General features: G+C 42.3%; 1 protein-coding gene across 1 annotated transcript in view; it reads left to right on the forward strand.

Annotated features, from left to right (window-relative positions):
* Positions 1–20,458, forward strand: part of LOC126095479 (uncharacterized) — a 91,345-nt gene that overhangs the window by 30,801 nt on the left and 40,086 nt on the right. Inside the window, exons 3-4 of the mRNA XM_049910270.1 lie at positions 416–701; positions 8,534–8,702. Of these exons, the coding sequence (XP_049766227.1) occupies positions 416–701; positions 8,534–8,702 (455 nt within the window). The remainder of the gene's footprint in view (positions 1–415; positions 702–8,533; positions 8,703–20,458) is intronic.

A 20,458-nucleotide genomic window follows, 5' to 3' on the forward strand; every position in this document is an offset into this window, starting at 1 on the left:
AATAATCAGCTATTATACTTTCTCAGCCGCGAGGCATTAGCCGAGCGGCCTAAGGCGCTACAGTCATGGACTGTGCGGCTGGTCCTGGCGGAGGTTCGAGTCCTCCCTCGGGCATGGGTGTGTGTGTTTGTCCTTAGGATAATTTAGGTTAAGTAGTGTGTAAGCTTAGGAGCTGATGACCTTAGCAGTTAAGTCCCGTAAGATTTCACACACTTTCACACTTATACTTTCTCCTTATTCTGCAATGACTATCTGTGACTTTTCTGACTGACATATCTCAATTTTGTTTTTTAAGAAGCTGATTTTGTTACTGAAGTTAGGGCAGCTTTTGCCTCAGTCTTGTAGATCCTTGAAGCCATTTAAAATAACTACACAGATGAATAAAAAAAGCATCGCGGTTATCTTTTCACTGCAGAGAGCCTGCGCCAAGCGCTACAGGAGCTGAAGCCAGTAGCGGTGCTATGCGAACCACAGGCCACCAAGTCCGTTTCCGACGCCAGGCCGACTGGCTGCCCCCTTCTGGTGTTGGGGACTGCCGAGGCAGTGCCTGATGCTGAACACCTGCTGATGAGCAGAGCCCAGGGGCTGCAAGGAAACAACACGGCCCCCGCCGTCGCACTCCTCACGTCTGGGACCACAGGACAGCCCAAGGTCATCCGGATACCTCGCCGCAACATGGCCCTAGCGATGCTCATACTTACGTAAGACGGATACCTGCATGTATTTAGCATTTTCATAATTGATAATATGTTAATAACCTTAGCGTAGAGAATTCTGAATATTGCAGTATTCAAATATATTAGGATTAGGTGAGGTATCGCATGTTACATAAAAATATACTTTTAATTTATTTTTGTAGCCTAAATATGCACTGAAGTGACAATAGTCAAGCGAAACCTCCTAACATCGTGTCGGACCGCCTTTCGCACGGCACAGTGCAGCAACTCGACGTTGCATCGTCTTCGCAAGTCATTGGAAGACCCCAGCAGAAATATTGAGCCAAGCTGCCTCTACAGCCATCCATAACTGCGAAAGTGTTGCCGGTGCACGATTTTGTGCACGAACTGATCTCCCGATTGTGTCCCATATATGTTCGATCGGATTCATGTCCCATTATCTGGATGGCCTAATCATTCGCTCGAATTATCCTGAATGTCCTTCAAAGCAATTGCGAACAATCGTGGCCTGGTGACATGGCGCATTGTCATCCATAAAAGTTTCATCGTTGTTTGGGAACATGAAGTACATGAATGGCACCAAATTGTATGCAAGTAGCTTAACCGTTTCCCATCAATGATCGGTTCAGTTGCTCTAGAGGACCCAGTCCATTCCATGCAAAACACAGCCCACACCATTGTGGAGCTACCACTAGCTTGCACTGTGTCTTGTTGAAAACTTGGGTCCACGGCTTCAGGTGATCAACGCCACACTCGTGCCATCAGCTGTTATCAACTGAAATCGAGACTCATCTCACCAGGCCAAGGTTTATAGTCATTTAGGATCCATCCGATATGGTCACGAGCCTAGGAGAGGCGCTGCAGGCGATGTTGCGCTGTTAGAAAAGGAAGTCGGGTTGGTCTTCTGTTGCCATAGCCCATTAACGCCAAATTTCGCCGCACTGTCCATATTCTTAGGCGAGTGGTCTAAGGCGCTGCAGTCATGGACTGTGCGGCTGGTCCCGGTGGAGGTTCGAGTCCTCCCTCGGGCATGGGTGTGTGTGTTTGTTCTTAGAATAATTTAGGTTAAGTAGTGTGTAAGCTTAGGGACTGATGACCTTAGCGGTTAAGTCCCATAAGATTTCACACACATTTGAACTGTCCATATTCGTCGTACGTCCCACACTGATTTCCGCGGTTATTTTACGCAGCGTTGCTTGTTTGTTCCCACTAACAGTTTTACACAACCGCCGCTGCACTGTGACACTGTGGATCTCGGAATACTGAATTCCCTAACCATTTCCGAAATGGAATGTCCCATGCGTCTAGTTCTAACTACCATTCCACGTTCAGAGTCTGTTGATTCCCGTTGTGCTGCCGTAATCACGTCGGAAACCTTTTCACATGAATCACCTTAGTACAAATGACAGCTCCGCAAATGCACCGCCCTTTCTTGCCTTGTGTATACGATACTACCGCCATTCCTATCTGTGCATATCGCCATCCTTCGACTTCCGTGTGAGTCTAAAGATTTCGCTAAATTGTATCATAAAACATGGAAAACAGAACTTATAAACAAACTCTCTTCATTTATCTGGGCTGCAACCCATATTTTACAATATTCATGAATTTTCATCACATTAGACAGGAAGTCTTTTAGGGTATCTGCCACCATGTTTGGCACTAAGGAGTTACGCTTGTGTTGGTCGCCAAACATTTTCCTTTACTTTTCATTCTCGTGGCTGGTTATGATATCACCAAAACTGTAACATGAAACAAAGGAGAGAAAACTTCATAACAAAGACGCAGAGAAGCTGAGTTAGACACCTTACTTTGATAGCCAGTATCTTGCATCGATGAACATTATTTTATAACATCAGTGCTCAAATTGGATCATGTCGTATAAGTTGTAACGTGGTATGGGGATGGCTTCCGTGCTATAAATATTTTCAGCTGTTGTGCTTTTCTTTTGTAATTGAATGTACCAGAATCTTAATATTTAGGGATGTCGATAAGAACTGCACCGTGACAACTGTCACAGAATATATGCCATAAAGTTACTTATGTTTTCTCTTTGCGCCACACACCATTTCAGATAAAGTAGTGGTACCCTACTGAGCTGTTGTAATAAACTTTCCTGCCTCTTTCCCTATTTTATAAATGTTACGTTTCATCACTTACTGTCATGTCCGACCCCGGTAGCTGAGTGGTCAGCGTGACAGAATGTCAATCCTAAGGTCCCGGGTTTGATTCCCGGCTAGGTCGGAGATTTTCTCCGCTCAGGGACTGGGTGTTGTGTTGTCCTAATCATCATCATTTACATTTCATCCCAGTCGACGCGCAAGTCGCCAAAGTGGCGTCAAATCGAAAGACTTGGACCCGGCGAACGGTCTAACCGAAGGAAGGCCCTAGTCACCCGACATTTACTTACTGTCGTGCACGATGCTTCTTGATGGTTAGTTGAAACGTAATTTGTGTTATTTTTGAATGTGTGGTGTTGGAAGTTTGTTACTCAAGTTGTACAGAATTTCCCTGAATGTAATTTACTTAAAATGTACCGCAATTGCCAAAATTGTAATGTAGATGCATTTACGGTTCCATACTACAAATTTTTCGACCGTCGCTCATTATCCTTCCTAACTGATGTACAGTGTATGAGTTTTAAGATTACATGTACCTCAGTTACGTGTTGACATGTTACTGACATGTCTGTTGTAATTGGCATTTGGATAACATCTCTAGCGCATTCTAGTGACAAAGATGTTTTCCTTGTAACATGCTATAGGTCATGAGTCAGTTTGGGCACTGATGTTATGAAGAAGCGGCTACAAATGGCAAGATACTGTGTGACGACGCAAGACGTGTTAATTAGCTTCATTGTATCTTTCTATTGAACTTTCCTCTAGTTTTTCTTATGTTGAAATTTTGTGCCACATATCTGTGGATGATGATACTGAAACGCGTCGTGAGAAGCGAAAAATGAAGGAAACGTTTTGGCGACCGAGACAAGTGTAATTCACTATTCATGAAACTGTTGCAAGCTGGTAGTGAATGCTTCTTCTCAAACTTGTCAAAGTATTGTTTGGCCCATTTTTGGATATCTATTGAAATCTGACACAACAGTTGTGGAAACAATCGATGATGGAGTGATAATTGCTTGCCTTAAACAGTAAGGGACACTAAGATGAAACGATCCAACGACGACGAGGACAGTACATATGGCCCATAAGCTTGCTCCAGGAGAGGATGGAGAAAAGAATCCATTGTGTGCTTTTCAAAGGACTCATCCTAGAATTTGTCTTAAGTGATTCAAGGAGACCAAACAAAATCTAAACCTGTATTAGGCAGGAATATGAAACCCAGTTCTCCTGAATACGTCTACAAATCAAGTTGATGCAACATATCCCTATGCCGATCGTTTGCACAAAATATGGATCTCATAATACGTCTCAATGAAAGCTGAAGACCCTGTCCATTTTCTTCTGTTCATCAATGTTTGTACGTCACAAATTGGGATCAAATCTTACTGATACGCCCTCTAAACCCGCTGGGCAGAACAGGTAATTAGGATTGTCGAAAGGGCCAAATAGGTTGTGGTCAGTTCCACCTTCTAATTGTAATTTATTGTAATTTAATAACCTTTACAAACAAAGGGGCACTTAGCCGGACCTTTACCGAATGCAACTCTTTTACGGCTGAAGGCCTCCAAACAATAAATATTAACAAATCAACAAGATAAAAATTCAATTAAGATAGCAATAAAATAATTTAAAAAAACAGCAAACATATGTAATGTGGAATACAAATGACTGAGGACAACAATTAAATTTCAAAATTTTAGAATATATTACCATAGACTCTAAAGGCAGAAGGTCAGAATATTTAACAACAAGAAATCTTAAAAATCAACAACATTAACATGCAATTAAGGAGGCAAATCAAATAAATTAAAAAAGGTGTCATGGCTACGTGGAAAGCCCTAAGGCTAAGCTAATAGAACATACATATGCAAGGTGCAATACCAATGGCTTAAGGCCACAATTAAGTTTCAAAAGTTTAAAATATATTACCATAATCTTTTAAAGGCAGAAGGCCGCAATGTTTAAGCTTGAAAGACAAATTTAAAATTTAATTTTGCAAAATTTTTAAGAAAAATAAAAAATAACCATAAGCCTTAAATTTAAGGTAGCTGACAACGGATAATTAAACACCGTTGGCACTCAGAAGCCTCCAGGGAGATCGGTCTGCCCTCGTTCGCTTATGTGAGACAGGTGGTGAGCCCAACTACACTTGATCCGTCGGAACCCAACCAAGGGACAGCCACGGACCGACCGACAAAACGACTTGCTTGACACCAACCGGTACGTGCGAACTTCACGTCCTGGCTCGGTGAGGCACGAAGCTCGTCGCGATCGGACAGCTCCCCACACGGTCCGAAACTGCGCAGGGATCGGCAGCGGACCCAACCGACCGCGCCGCACGGAGATATCCTCCCTGGTCCGCAACAACAGATCGACTCCTCTCAGAATGCCGACAACAGCTCAGACAGTCATTAATGGAAATAACACTAACTACACACACAACCCGACAAACACTGCACGTGACTTGAACGACACCCAACAGTAATTAAACACACACGAAGACAAATTGGGAGTCGATGCACACACACACACACACACACACACACAGCCGACTCGTGAACGATCGGCGAGCCAAAACGCGTCTTCGGTTGGACGATCGACCGACGATCCACCAAGACCGTGGCCTGGCTCACGTGATACGTGGCGGCAATGGTCGGGCGAGCCATGTCGACGCAGACCTGACTGCTGCTCCAACCCGACTGCACTAGTGCCGCATTGCAACTCCCGACTAGCAGGTCCGGACTGCGCTCCAGACACGTTCCAACTCACTGGCAGACCCGAACTGGCGATCCGAACTGCCATCCGACAGACAACAACCGGGAAGTAATAGCAGTCGAGCCAAGATACTACGAGAGGGGATATATCGATACGCGCTGCTAGCGCCGGTCAAGGTCACGCAAAGCAGCAACTCAGTGAGAGTAGTAATTTAAATTAACGTAGTGAGGTGGAAGTACGTTAAAGCAGGGTGTAAAATACATGATGGCGGGAACACGAGCCACGCACGGCTCACCTACCCTAACCATATTTTTCGACAAAATTACTCCTTTTAATCGCAGTTACCCTCTAAGACAAAATAACGACGCCCCATGAATGAATTAACTGAATGGGACGGCAATCGGTAGATGTGATGTGCATGTACAGACCAAAAAGTTATTACAATTTCCTAAAAATGGATGATTTATTCAAGAGAGAGAGAGAGCTTCACAAGTTGTGCGGGTCAATAAGGTTTGGCTCACCTCTGACCTTTATGCAGGCGGTTATTCTTCTTCGCATTGATTGACAGACTTGTTGGATGTCCTCCTGAGAGATATCGTGCCAAATTCTGTGCAAATAGCGCATTATCTAGTCAATATTCCGATCTGGTTGGAGGACCCTGCCGATGAAGTTCTAAACGTCCTCAAATGGGGAGATACATGGGGACTTTGCTGGCCAAGGTGGAGTTTTCCTCCAGAAAGACAAACTGTAGAATCTCTTGCCGTGTGTGGGATAGCATTATATTGCTGAGAAGTAAGCTCTCGATGGCTTTCCGTGAAGGGCAACAAAATGTACGCTGTGCTGCAATGGTGTGGTGAATGACATCCAAAGAGGTCCTGCTAAGAAAAGAAATGTCACCCCAGACCATCACTCCTGGTTGTCGGGCCGTATGGCGGCGACAGTCAGGTTGGCATCCGACCGAAGTCTGGTGTGTCTCCACACCCGTCTACGCTGGCCACCTAGGCTCAGTTCGAAGCAGGACTCATCACTGAAGACGTCTCCAGTCAATGGAATTCCAAGCAGAAGACATGTCTGGAGACGCCACGAACCTGTCGCCCTCCATACGTCCCGACAACCAGGAGTGTTGCTCTGAGTGGCAGTTCATTCCATAGCGGGACCCGTTTGTTTGTTAGCCGGGACACCCTTATAGCACAGCGGTACGTCAACGGTATATTGTACGCTCCGTTTTGTTGCCCTTCATATCAAGCCATCCTGGGCTAACATTTCAGCAAGATAATGCTGAGTCCTCACACAGCGAGAGTTTCCGCTGCTTATCAACGTGCTTGCCGAAGCATACCTTGGCCAGCAAGGTCTTCCTATCTCTCCCTAATCGAGGACGTTTGGGGCGTTGTGAGCAGGACAGTCCAGACATCTCGGGATTTTGTCGATGTAACGCTAGTCGTACAGAATTTGGCGCTATATCCCTTAGGAGGACATCCAGATTCTCTACAAATCGGTGCCAAATAACTGCTTACGTAAGGGCCAGAGGTAGACCAACGCGTCTTTGACATGCCCAATTTGTGAAGCTCTTTCTGTTGTTAAATAAAGCATCCAGTTTTTCTGAATTTGTAATCACGTTTTTTCTGTGCATATATATCTCATCTACCGATTTCCATTCCCTTCGGATAATTTCTTCGTGATGCGTCGCTTTTTCTTCTTCTTTTTTTTTTTTTTTTTGTAATAGAGTATTTTCGTTTTAATCTCGGAGATAATCACTAATTTCATCCCATTATCTGTCACGACTGCTTTACATTTGTTACGTTTGTTGATGGTTGATATGAACGTTGTGAATCGTCATCATTTTGCTTTCCTCCGATAACACTTTTAAAAATTACTTACCAATTCTATTGTATCATAAAATCTGTCCCATACACGTATATAACATCACTTTCCTCAGCGCCGCTGTTTTTCCCAATTTCAGCAAAAAAATTCTGAAATGTTATGAGAGAGTGGAGGTCCTATGTTGGTTTCTGATAATCTGAATACATCCACCAATAAATAACAGACTGTCCGGAACTAATTCACAATAGTGTCACTCACACGGTCACCAACACAGGTGCTAACGAAGACCAGTACTACTTCACCATGGAGTATGAAATCCTGAAAAGTGTCGTACAGTGTTAATAAAATCATTTGTAACTGGTTGCAGATGTCACTCTATTTTGGTACTCTCATTTATTATAAGCAAAGACGGGCTACGCTAAAAACATCTGCTTTCAAATAAAATCTTTTGTGTTGCTTCATAACACAAATACAAGGATTTACTACGCTCACTGCACGTGGCTGTATTCAGTAAACAAAATGGCTTCATGTGTTCTATGGTATGCCTGGCCTCTTGGCATGACTCTCCATGTTCATATGTGTCCAGATATTTAAACTCTTCATCCAGTTTACGTATCAGGACATTAAATGAATTTTTCAGACACACCTTGTACTTTGTATTTCAGAACGTGAGAGAACCGTATGGTACTACTAAAGTGGTTTAGAACCGGGTAATGATCTCTGATACTATGTTGTAGGGTACGTGAAGCTAATCATAATGCTCTTCCTGGAGCAAGGATCAGATAATCGGAGGTTGGTGAACTATTTCATTAAAGTGCCTCTGTTCACGGTCAAGTGTGTTTGTTATAATTTAATGAAAAAGCCTGACAATTGTGGTATTACCCTTAATATTAACTTTTTCATTTACCTTAAGTCTGATCTGAACTACCATATGTTTTTAATAAATACCCGAAAATGCTGAAGTGGTCTTCCAAGAGAGGAAGTGGCGAAGCTGAATTTTATTTAGTGTTATTATCTGCGCTTGTGAGGTGGTAAACAGAATGCAAATGTCGAATGGTATGAAATATTTACCTTTCTTATTTTCTGCTTTACAAAGTACTAGCTTTTTCAAAGAGAAGAAACCAAATTTTTTACCGTAGAGCTTCCAAGCAGCTGAAGTATATCAGATGATCTCATAGCAGTCGTCATCTATGCTTTCAGGCGCAGCGATGCCCCTTTAGGGAAAGACGACACCCTGCTATTCACAACCGGCTTCTTCTGGTTAAGCGGAACTCTGTTCACGTTCTGGAGCCTGGACACCGGAATGAAGTGCGTCGTGACGCCGGAATTCAACCCCCAGACTGTACTGGACTACATCGAGAGATCCAAGGTTAGGCATAAACAGATGAAACAGTCCCAGGTTAAAATACGGTTACTGGCCTGTAATATGTAATAGGACAACAGCCAATGTTCCCTTTCAGTCATTCAATTAATCTAAATAAAATATTACTCGACCTTGTACCACTTTATATTTGAAGTCCTCCAACAGATTTAACAGTAGTCTTGTTATCTTCAGACAGAAACCGTTTCTACAGGAAACGTCTAAAGATTCACACTATGTAGCAAAACGGGAATATTTGAAACATGTTATCAAGACTTGAACAAAACACATTACTTGAGAAAAAAGTGAAGTATCCTGAAGAGGAGGAGGAAACGAAATTAAACTTCACGGGTTGAGGTATGTGAAGTCAGTGATTACAAAACTGAATTAATAGCACAGCGTGGAGCAGGGGGCGAAAAGTTCTAGGCCACAAAATATAAAATTCATTCACAGATTGGATTTGCTACGCGGAGGTATAACCTTTAAACAAGTTCATGAAACGTACTCGATGTTGCGAATGTGAACAACCATCAGCTGTATAGAGGAACGACGACAACGAAAGTTTGTGCCGCACCGGGACTCGAACCGGCATTTCCCGGTTATCGCTAGCGGTCATCTTATCATATGGCTATCCGAGCACGATTCCCTGCCGAATTCAAACATCCATATGTCGTCAACCATGTGTTTTCTCCTGCGGCCCTATTCTATATCGTTCATACCGATCGGTGCAAAAGGCTCATCTCGGTAGTGACGTCATTTTCGGTTCTTTATCCGAATTTCCTATTCAGTAAGCTTCTGAGACCTGTTACTGAACGGTCCTGCCGCCGACAACTATACCGAGAGGTTTTGGATTTCGGTATGATCCTGTCGTTCAGTTAGCTGTGGTTTATTTACACCCATAATTTGTTATTTTAAACATATTGTGCGGTTTTGGCTTTGGATTTAGTGACTGTGTTACTAAAGAATCACCAAAGGATGCGTCAAGTTCGAAAGTGAGTTCGTAATGGACTATTTCCTTTGTTAGAAACATGGTTAGGCTAGGTTGTTACTGTGAATGATTATAACATAAAAAAGTTTTCGGTCACTATTCTCTCAAAATACCTGTTATTTTTATGCAATTAAGAGTTTAAAGATCATTAACTATCGAGACATCGGCTCTGCTTACGTATATTACATGAGTGTTAGCTGAAATTACTAGTGACTTCGCGTGCTCTTTTCCGTAAATGGTCTACCTATTAATTATCGGAGCGCGTTAAAACTTTTAAGTAACAGTACAAAGGAATTTTGTGAAGTCATGCATTTACGGCTTCCTCCCGCATCATTCGGCAACGAACTCAGCCTGCGTCCCACCGAATGGAATTACATAACATAAACGTTGTAGTAGCGAAGAGACAAAATGAGTAATATATGAATGATTGAATATTAATACTGTAACTAGTTTAATTTTTGCTACGATATAGTTAAGATGTATGTTTTGCATTACTGAAAGTTTTCTAACGCGTGGTATTACAGTGTAATCTGTGATGACAAATAAACCAACTGGGAAGAAAAATAAGGCGACGAACGGCCGTGGCAAAGGGCAAATGGGAAAATATATTTCTTTCCTCTTCATGTTTGCAACACATTCTGAGACTCCGTTACTCGTCAAAGTTAAACATTTTTCTGAATTATTCGATGTAATTTACACGTAATAGCGCGCTTACTCAGGAACGAGTATCTCCGATTTCGCGACTTCCATGTGTTTAAGAAACGAAAGATTAAATTGTTGTTGTTGTTGTGGTCTTCAGTCCTGAGACTGGTTTGATGCAGCTCTCCATGCTACTCTATCCTGTGCAAGCTTCTTCATCTCCCAGTACCTACTGCAACCTACATCCTTCTGAATCTGCTTAGTGTATTCATCTCTTTGTCTCCCTCTACGATTTTTACCCTCCACGCTGCCCTCCAATACTAAATCGGTGATCCCTTGATGCCTCAGAACATGTCCTACCAATCGATCCCTTCTTCTGGTCAAGTTGTGGCACAAACTTCTCTTCTCCCCAATCCTATTCAATACTTCCTCATTAGTTATGTGATCTACCCATCTAATCTTCAGCATTCTTCTGTAGCACCACATTTCGAAAGCTTCTATTCTCTTCTTGTCCAAACTATTTATCGTCCATGTTTCACTACCATACATGGCTACACTCCATACAAATACTTTCAGAAATGACTTCCTGACACTTAAATCTATACTTGATATTAACAAATTTCTCTTCTTCAGAAACGCTTTTCTTGCCATTGCCAGTCTACATTTTATATCCTCTCTACTTCTACCATCATCAGTTATTTTGCTCCCCAAATAGCAAAACTCCTTTACTACTTTAAGTGTCTCATTTCCTAATCTAATTCCCTTAGCATCACCCGACTTAGTTCGACTACATTCCATTATCCTCGTTTTGCTTTTGTTGATGTTCATCTTATATCGTCCTTTCTGTGCGTGAAACAACTGACAATGACATTTATACTACTTCTTGTCACAAATAAATCACTATTTTTTTCGGAATACTTAGCGGTTTCAGAGAGTATGGTCAGACAGGAATCTAAGAGCACAACGTAAAGTACTGCGAATGATACTAGTAAATCGTCTTTATACACTAGCTTGTCACAGGTATTTATCTGCGATCGAATCCTTAAGAAAAGTAGACAGAGATGAAAGGTTACCGCCACAATATTTTCAGACTATATGACCATATATGAAACATTTTGATTCATCAGATGCATGTTATGAACTACAACGAACTTCTATAGCTGCAGTCGCCACAGGCTCTCGAAAAGTCGATTTTTTTTTTTAAATTTCGTTTTTTGAACGAAATCGTTGATGTATCATATAGGGAAGTAGGTTACTTCATCGTTTGGATCTCTAGGGGTGAGCTGCAACCACATTCTATGCATTTTCTTATTCTTTGACACCCTCTTAAATAATTTGCCAGATTCGTGGAGATGTGTTCCGTCCATGCAACTAATTGAAGGCAGTTTATTCCCATTCGCATTTCGCTTCTTTTATTTATGAAGCATCATCATGAATAAAGGATGCGAAACGCATATGGCAATAAACAAACTGCCTTCAATTAGCTGCATAGGCGGAACGTACCTCCATGAATTTTGAAGTAACTTTGAACTTTGTTCAATGTGGTACTACACTCCATTCCTGACTCATATGCTGCAACGTAAAATACAAAACAAGACATCGATGTAAATGAGAATAAAACAACATAATGTGACATTTATGATAGTTTCCAAAACACAGTCAATACTTTATCGTTATCATGCATTCATGGAAGTCCGTGGTCAGCGAAATTTGAACAGTATTACGTACTCTAACCACACTTTCCGGTTCTGTGAAGAATGGCGCTGCAGCGCGCATGCGCGGGTCTGAGGCAGATTGCTTTCCATTGGTTGGCGCGAGGACAACTGACAACAGCTTTTCATTTCGCTAGGACCGTTCGGCATTGCTTTCGAAATGCTTACTGAATAATGTTGGGGCTCTGTTTCGAATTTTTTTTTGGCGATCTGTTCGGTACACGAGCGCACCGAACCGATCGGCAAAATGGCGGAAAGATACAGAGTAGGGCCCCTGTACTCGTAGATCCATTATGTATAACCCCATTAAGAGGAGAGGTTCATGCATGTCTGAAGGGACATTTCATTGTAATTCGGAGCAACATAGGCACTGAAATATCGTATCTAAACAAGTTAATTAAATCTCAACAAATGAACTTCAAACAATTTAGAATCAGTAATCAATATGAGCTTAAAGAACAGCTGCGAATGTGTCATGATTGGGAGCTAGCTGTAAATGTAGAACCGCGGGACTGCTACGGTCGCAGGTTCGAATCCTGCCTCGGGCATGGGTGTGTGTGATGTCCTTAGGTTAGTTAGGTTTAAGTAGTTCTAAGTTCTAAGGGACATATGACCTAAGATGTTGAGTCCCATAGTGCTCAGAGCAATTTTTTTTGTAAATGTAGAAAAATGTGAGTTAATGTGGATGAGTAGGCAACCAGCACACAACACAAAATTGTTTAATGATATGGAAGTGTCCTGGCAGTAAGCATTTCGGGAGGTGCATGCAGTTGATGGTAACAGTGTGCAGCAGGTCGTGCACGTGCAACACAAACAAGTTCGTGTTTCTTGAGTGTGCAGCGAGCTGCGAGCTACATTTTTTGAAGAAATTATCACAGCCTGTAAGAAACGCCAGTAATTTAGCACTCTTGTCACCCTCAGTATAAAAACAGGTCGACTGGAAGGAGATATTGAATGAAATAGCAATGAAGCTTAATAATAACGACATGTAAATAGTATTGTGTCATCCTGTTCTGACAAAATTAATTCAGAAATATGTCTCGCAAATTTCTTGCCACTGGTGAAGTTAGAAGCAATCGTTTCACTTGCGTAATGCTGTTTTCGTTTAAAATAAAATTTTAAAAAGCAAAAAGTTGTTGAATTTTTACTTACATTAAGACGCCCGCCCGGTTGGCCGTGCGGTCTAACGCACAGCTTTCCGGGCGGGAAGAAGCTCCTGGTCCCCAGCACGAATCCGCCCGGCGGATCTGTGTCGAGGTCCGGTGAACCGGCCAGTCTGTAGATGATTTTTAGGCGGTTTTCCATCTGCCTCGGCGAATGCGGACTGGTTCCCATTATTCTGCCTCATTTACACTATGTCGGCGATTGCTGCGCAAACAAGTTCTCCACGTACGCGTACACCACCATTACTCTACCACGCAAACATAGGGGTTACACTCGTCTGGTGTGAGACGTTCCCTGGGGGGCCCACCGGGGGCCGAACGGCACTATAACACTGGGTCGGGTGTGGGGCGGCGGAGGGGTGAAGTGGACTGCGGTAGTCGTCGTGGGGTAGCGGACCACTGCGGCTGCGGCGGGGACGGAGCCTCTCCGTCGTTTTTAGGTCCCCGGTTAACATACAATGCAATACAATACATCAAGATAACTGCAAGTTTTTCCTCTGGCGATATAGTAGAATTGAAATTGGTGCAGGATTTGTGTGCATAGATCTTTCTCAAAACGTAAACAAATGTAGACATGGACATTCTAGTGCATTCATGGAACTTATCAGGAACTTATCGGAGACTTTCACACAATGTAGTAAACTCTCGAAACGATTCTCTCTGTTTCATTAGAATACGTGAACCTTTCCTTACAGTGAAAAAAATCGATTTTCACAAATGTATTCTCTTCCTGTACAAAATCGGACAACAATGCATTCGACTATATTGTTTGCCTGCACGTATAAGAACTACCGCTCAACGTTGTTGTTGTGATTTTAAAGAACGATTTGGTAAAAAATATTTGGTGCCCTCACTGTGTAGCGTGATAATAAAATATCGTTCCATTTACGACTATAATCATAAAGTTTCTTCAATTTCTGTTGTGGTTTGGCAAAATAAGCAAAACTTAACATGACATCTAAATAAAGACCCTCTATGCGTTTTCAAAAAGTCGTCACTTGTGACACTACTGAAAAAAGAAAGCTTAAAAAGTCAGGTGAAAATAAATCTTATGTTACAATTCTTTGGGAATCTTGTAACCCAGTGCACCATTAACGATGAACAGCTGGGACTGAAATTTACCAAAGGATTTTGTTTCTAGACTTCATTATTTCTGACATATGAAAAAGTACAGCGAACAGTGCATCATCTTTCCGTTCCTGTCCCTTTACAGTGTGAGAGAGTGAAACTTCTTACCAGAAATATCTTTTAAGTTATCAGTGATACTGATGTTGACGAATGGTTGGCAAAATTCTGCAAGTCGTGAATGTGTTCAACGAAAAGAGTTTTATTGGCTTAGTTCTATTTGGCAGCAAAAATGCAACGCTGTCCTATTAGGAAAAACATATCGATAGCCTCTTTACTGTGGATAACAAGGTTACAAAAGCGTGATATTCATTACTTTATGAACCGCTTGAGACTACTCATTAAGGTTAAAATAGGTTATAAATATGTGTAATATATCTTCAGCACATTAAAAGATGTATGGTGAAGAAGTTCACCACTCCCCTTTGAAGAGAGACAGAAACAAAACTATGTTACACTATCTGCTGCTGTGAATTATTTTCGTATTTTTCAGATGGAGAACAGGGAGAATATTCTTTTGGTAAATTTCCATTCCAGAGGCTTACTATTTAAAATATGATGGCTTACACGATTCTACCAAAATTGCAACAGAATTGGCGATTTAATTTGTCTGCATTTCTTACCATTTCTAATTTGAAGAAGCTTAATATACTCTGAATAACGGCTACGTATATCTTGTTGGCTGGTTTAATTGTGCTTCTTTTGCCAAAACGCAGTATAAATTCAGAAACTCACCTAGCAAAAGTTAGAATCTTGAAGCAGAGTGTCTTATTAAACAACTAAAAAGCGACCATAGAGGTCAATACCTTACAGGAAACCTCGTTGGGTTGGTTTTCTGTAACATAAGACAAAATATTTCACGTTTATTTTTATACTAGCATATTCTCTTTTCGCTAGCTACCAGTGAATTTTTAAAAAGTACGGTACTGGATTTAAAAAAAAAGCTGTATATCCGGCTATATTGACATACATGTGATCAGAAGTGACTGTGCTACATAAATTCCATTTTCTTGAGTTGAAGACAGATAGGGACCTCCTCACAAGTCTCACGGAATATTCAATATCTTCGCTGAATTTCATTTGCAGCAACGTATGGTGTAATATGCACCAAATGCAAAATCACAGCGACTCATACTTTTCATTGCAAACTATTTCGAGTTTCACGCAGCTTCTTACTTAAATGCGAATGTCACAATAATACTGCAGTGCTGTTAGCAGTGCTACAATGGGTAACGTCACGGCATGTGTTTCTTGAAGTTCCAACACACTAAAGCTAACAGAGAAAAAATTCTACATAAAATTATAAACTTAACTAGGAAAGAATAACTAACCAAAGTGATTCAGTGAAAATGGCCTGTAAATTTACGCACGCAGACTGACTAAATAAACTTTCGGACAGTAATGATATACCCACGAACTCGTAACTCTGTACTGTAAGAATGAAAATGTCTGACAAAGAAAAGAGATCTGAATTGAACTTTACCTGAAATGATACTGATAATAGTTTTGAAAAACAATACTTAACTGTAAATGATCTTATTGTCCTGACTGCGATGTCAAATTGGCCCCAAATTTTTTTTCGGAACTTAAACTTGTGGCTACCGAAACTCGGTACTGCTCAGAAGTGTTGAATATTGACATGCAGCACAGCAGCAAACCACCTAAAGAAAAGAAAAGCCTTGCCCATGTGTAAAGCAAGGAAAAGCAACTATCATAAGCACATCATGCTTAGTTCTGTGTTCCGCTGAGTGCAGTTTTCAAGAGGAGACGGCGGAAGAAGTTGAACTTACTGAATGATGTAGTAGAGATTACTATTCAAAAACTATATTGTGAAATTCTCATCCCTTAACAATTACAACAATCTATACAAAGTTAGCTTCTTATAATATATAACTCTGTCGTGTAATTAGCTAATGAGATGGTAAAAGAGTAGTAAATCTACAACTATGAGTGCAAGCCAACTGAGCAGATAATTTGCTCCTTTAATCTCGTCTCAACAGTCAAACTAACTCACCCGAACCAATCATCAAAAACCCTGCTAAAACATGTCCTTTCCAACCTCATCATAAATCATGCACAATCAAGCAATGCAGCGACAATATTACCAAAATACCTTCACACTTCTGCTGCGTTTGCATCACTGTGGTCTGCTACTTATTTTCAGGCCGCTCAGCATCATGACCAACACCTGACTGTCTGACTTACTTCTCACTGAATGCTACGTTGGAAACCCCCCCCCCCCTCCTCACCATTTTGCCAGCAATAATTTGCAAGGATGTTTCTTGCTAATAGCAAGGATTGTAGAACAACCCACACAGAAATTCACAGAAAAGATACAAAAAATAAAATTTACGGCGAAATTCTGAACAAAGGTATGAGTAGATTGTCTTACTGTACACTATCTTATTCAGATAGCTGTGAAAATTGCTTCGACTTGTAAGAAAAAAATTACGTTTCAAATACATAATGCAGTAATAATAAAATTAGGCTTTTGATTGCGTGAGTTATATAAATACATAAGGTATGGCGTAACCAGTAAATATTTGAGTAATGCAATAGACATAGCATTGCATGAAAGATATTCAGCAAGTGAAATTAAAGGAGACCACTCTGCTCAGGGAGGAAAGTAAAAGTGTAGCGCACAGTTGTCACAGCATTACACATGTAGATTCTAAGAGTTTACACTCAAGAATGAGAACTATATCAAGTGATGAAACAGTACACATGCAGGAACTAGAGGACAGAGTCAGGAAGGCAGTTACATGATATTTCCTCCACTGAAAAACCATGTAGCATCTTCTTCGAAACAGTAGTAACTGCCGCATACATAGAAGAAGTAACATTGGTGCAGGAAACACATCACGTATTTGTAATAGGTGTAGACTCAGCAAGACAGGTGGAATGTGTTCGTTAGCGACATCCCAGAAATCCATTAGTCGCAGTAGTGGCGCATATGCTGATGACTCGTTGTTCCACCATACCAGTATTTCAGTTTGTATTGCCTTGAATATCCATGTGGTCTTCAGTCCTGAGACTGGTTTGATGCATCTCTCCATCCTACTCTATCCTGTGCAAGCTTCTTCATCTCCAAGTACCTGCCGCAAACTACATCCTTCTGAATCTGCTCAGTGTATTCATCTCTTGGTCTCCCTCTACGATTTTTACCCTCCACACTGCCCTTCAATACTAAATTGGTGATCCCTTGATGCCTCACAACATGTTCTACCAACCGATTCCTTCTTCTAGTCAAGTTGTGCCACAAACTCCTCTTCTCCCCAATCTTATTCAATACCTCCTCATTAGTTATGTGATCTACCCATCTAATCTTCAGCATTCTTCTGTGGCACCACATTTCGAAAGCTTCGATTCTCTTCTTGTTCAAACTATTTATCGTCCACGTTTCACTTCCATACAAGGCTACACTCCATACAAATACTTTCAGAAACGACTTCCTGACACTTAAAACTATACTCAATATTAACAAATTCCTTTTCTTCAGAAACTCTTTCCTTGCCATTGCCAGTCTACATTTTATATCCTATCTACTTCGACTATCATCAGTTATTTTGCTCCCCAAATAGCAAAACTCCTTTACTACTTTAAGTGTCTCATTTCGTAATCTAATTCTCTCAGCATCGCCAGACTTAATTCGACTACATTCCATTATCCTTGTTTTGCTTTTGTTGATGTTCATCTTATATTCTCCTTTCAAGACACCGTCCATTCCGTTCAACTGCTTTTCCAAGTCCTTTGCTGTCTCTGACAGAATTACAATGTCATCGGCGAACCTCTAAATTTTTATTTCTTCTCCATGGATTTTAATACCTACTCCGAATTTTTCTTTTGTTTCTTTCACTGCTTGCTCAATATACAGATTGAATAACATCGGGGAGAGGCTACAACCCTGTCTCACTCCCTTCCCAACCACTGCTTCCCTTTCATGCCCCTCTACTCTTATAACTGCCATCTGGTTTCTGTACAAATTGTAAATAGCCTTTCATTCTCTGTATTTTACCCTTGCCACCTTTATAATTTGAAAGAAAGTATTCCAGTCAACATTGTCAAAAGCTCTTTCTAAGTCTACAAATGCTAGGAACGTAGGTTTGCCTTTCCTTAATCTTTCTTCTAAGGTGAGTCGTAAGGTCAATATTGCCTCACGTGTTCCATTATTTCTACGGAATCCAAACTGATCTTCCCCGAGGTCCGCTTCTACCAGTTTTTCCATTCGTCTGTAAGGAATTCGCGTTAGTATTTTGCAGCTGTGACTTATTAAACTGATAGTTCGGTAATTTTCACATCTGTCAACACCTGCTTCCTTTGGGATTGGAATTATTATATTCTTCTTGAAGTCTGACTGTATTTCGCCGGTCTCTTACATCTTTCTTACCAGATGGTAGAGTTTTGTCAGGAGTGGCTCTCCCAAGGCTGTCAGTAGTTCTAATGGAATGTTGTCACTCCCGGGGCCTTGTTTCGACTCAGGTTTTTGAGTGCATATTAGCATACTGAGTGTCTATCTCTTCCAGAACAGTTGTGCGTGTGCTTTGGTGATAATGATTATCTCCCTGGCAAGTTGAGCAAAGCTAAAATGAAACATATCAGAACACACATTACAATTTATAGTTGAATGAGCCAATTAAGATGAAAGAAAATGTTTGGAAAATGAGAAATGACGTGTACGATGACGTATGGAGTTCCTAACAAGACACAATTTTCTCGCACAAACTTAGCACAAATACAAAAGTTTAACACAATAATTAACGATAAGGTACTGATGTAAAACTGTACATGTAGTGTAATCATGACAGTAGAACTGAGCAAAAATGATATTCCTAACGGTTGTAAAAGGCAAATACACTCCTGGAAATGGAAAAAAGAACACATTGACACCGGTGTGTCAGACCCACCATACTTGCTCCGGACACTGCGAGAGGGCTGTACAAGCAATGATCACACGCACGGCACAGCGGACACACCAGGAACCGCGGTGTTGGCCGTCGAATGGCGCTAGCTGCGCAGCATTTGTGCACCGCCGCCGTCAGTGTCAGCCAGTTTGCCGTGGCATACGGAGCTCCATCGCAGTCTTTAACACTGGTAGCATGCCGCGACAGCGTGGACGTGAACCGTATGTGCAGTTGACGGACTTTGAGCGAGGGCGTACAGTGGGCATGCGGGAGGCCGGGTGGACGTACCGCCGAATTGCTCAACACGTGGGGCGTGAGGTCTCCACAGTACATCGATGTTGTCGCCAGTGGTCGGCGGAAGGTGCACGTGCCCGTCGACCTGGGACCGGACCGCAGCGACGCACGGATGCACGCCAAGACCGTAGGATCCTACGCAGTGCCGTAGGGGACCGCACCGCCACTTCCCAGCAAATTAGGGACACTGTTGCTCCTGGGGTATCGGCGAGGACCATTCGCAACCGTCTCCATGAAGCTGGGCTACGGTCCCGCACACCGTTAGGCCGTCTTCCGCTCACGCCCCAACATCGTGCAGCCCGCCTCCAGTGGTGTCGCGACAGGCGTGAATGGAGGGACGAATGGAGACGTGTCGTCTTCAGCGATGAGAGTCGCTTCTGCCTTGGTGCCAATGATGGTCGTATGCGTGTTTGGCGCCGTGCAGGTGAGCGCCACAATCAGGACTGCATACGACCGAGGCACACAGGGCCAACACCCGGCATCATGGTGTGGGGAGCGATCTCCTACACTGGCCGTACACCACTGGTGATCGTCGAGGGGACACTGAATAGTGCACGGTACATCCAAACCGTCATCGAACCCATCGTTCTACCATTCCTAGACCGGCAAGGGAACTTGCTGTTCCAACAGGACAATGCACGTCCGCATGTATCCCGTGCCACCCAACGTGCTCTAGAAGGTGTAAGTCAACTACCCTGGCCAGCAAGATCTCCGGATCTGTCCCCTATTGAGCATGTTTGTGACTGGATGAAGCGTCGTCTCACGCGGTCTGCACGTCCAGCACGAACGCTGGTCCAACTGAGGCGCCAGGTGGAAATGGCATGGCAAGCCGTTCCACAGGACTACATCCAGCATCTCTACGATCGTCTCCATGGGAGAATAGCAGCCTGCATTGCTGCGAAAGGTGGATATACACTGTACTAGTGCCGACATTGTGCATGCT

Source organism: Schistocerca cancellata, chromosome 8 (assembly GCF_023864275.1).
Source record: "Schistocerca cancellata isolate TAMUIC-IGC-003103 chromosome 8, iqSchCanc2.1, whole genome shotgun sequence".
NCBI lineage: Eukaryota > Metazoa > Arthropoda > Insecta > Orthoptera > Acrididae > Schistocerca > Schistocerca cancellata.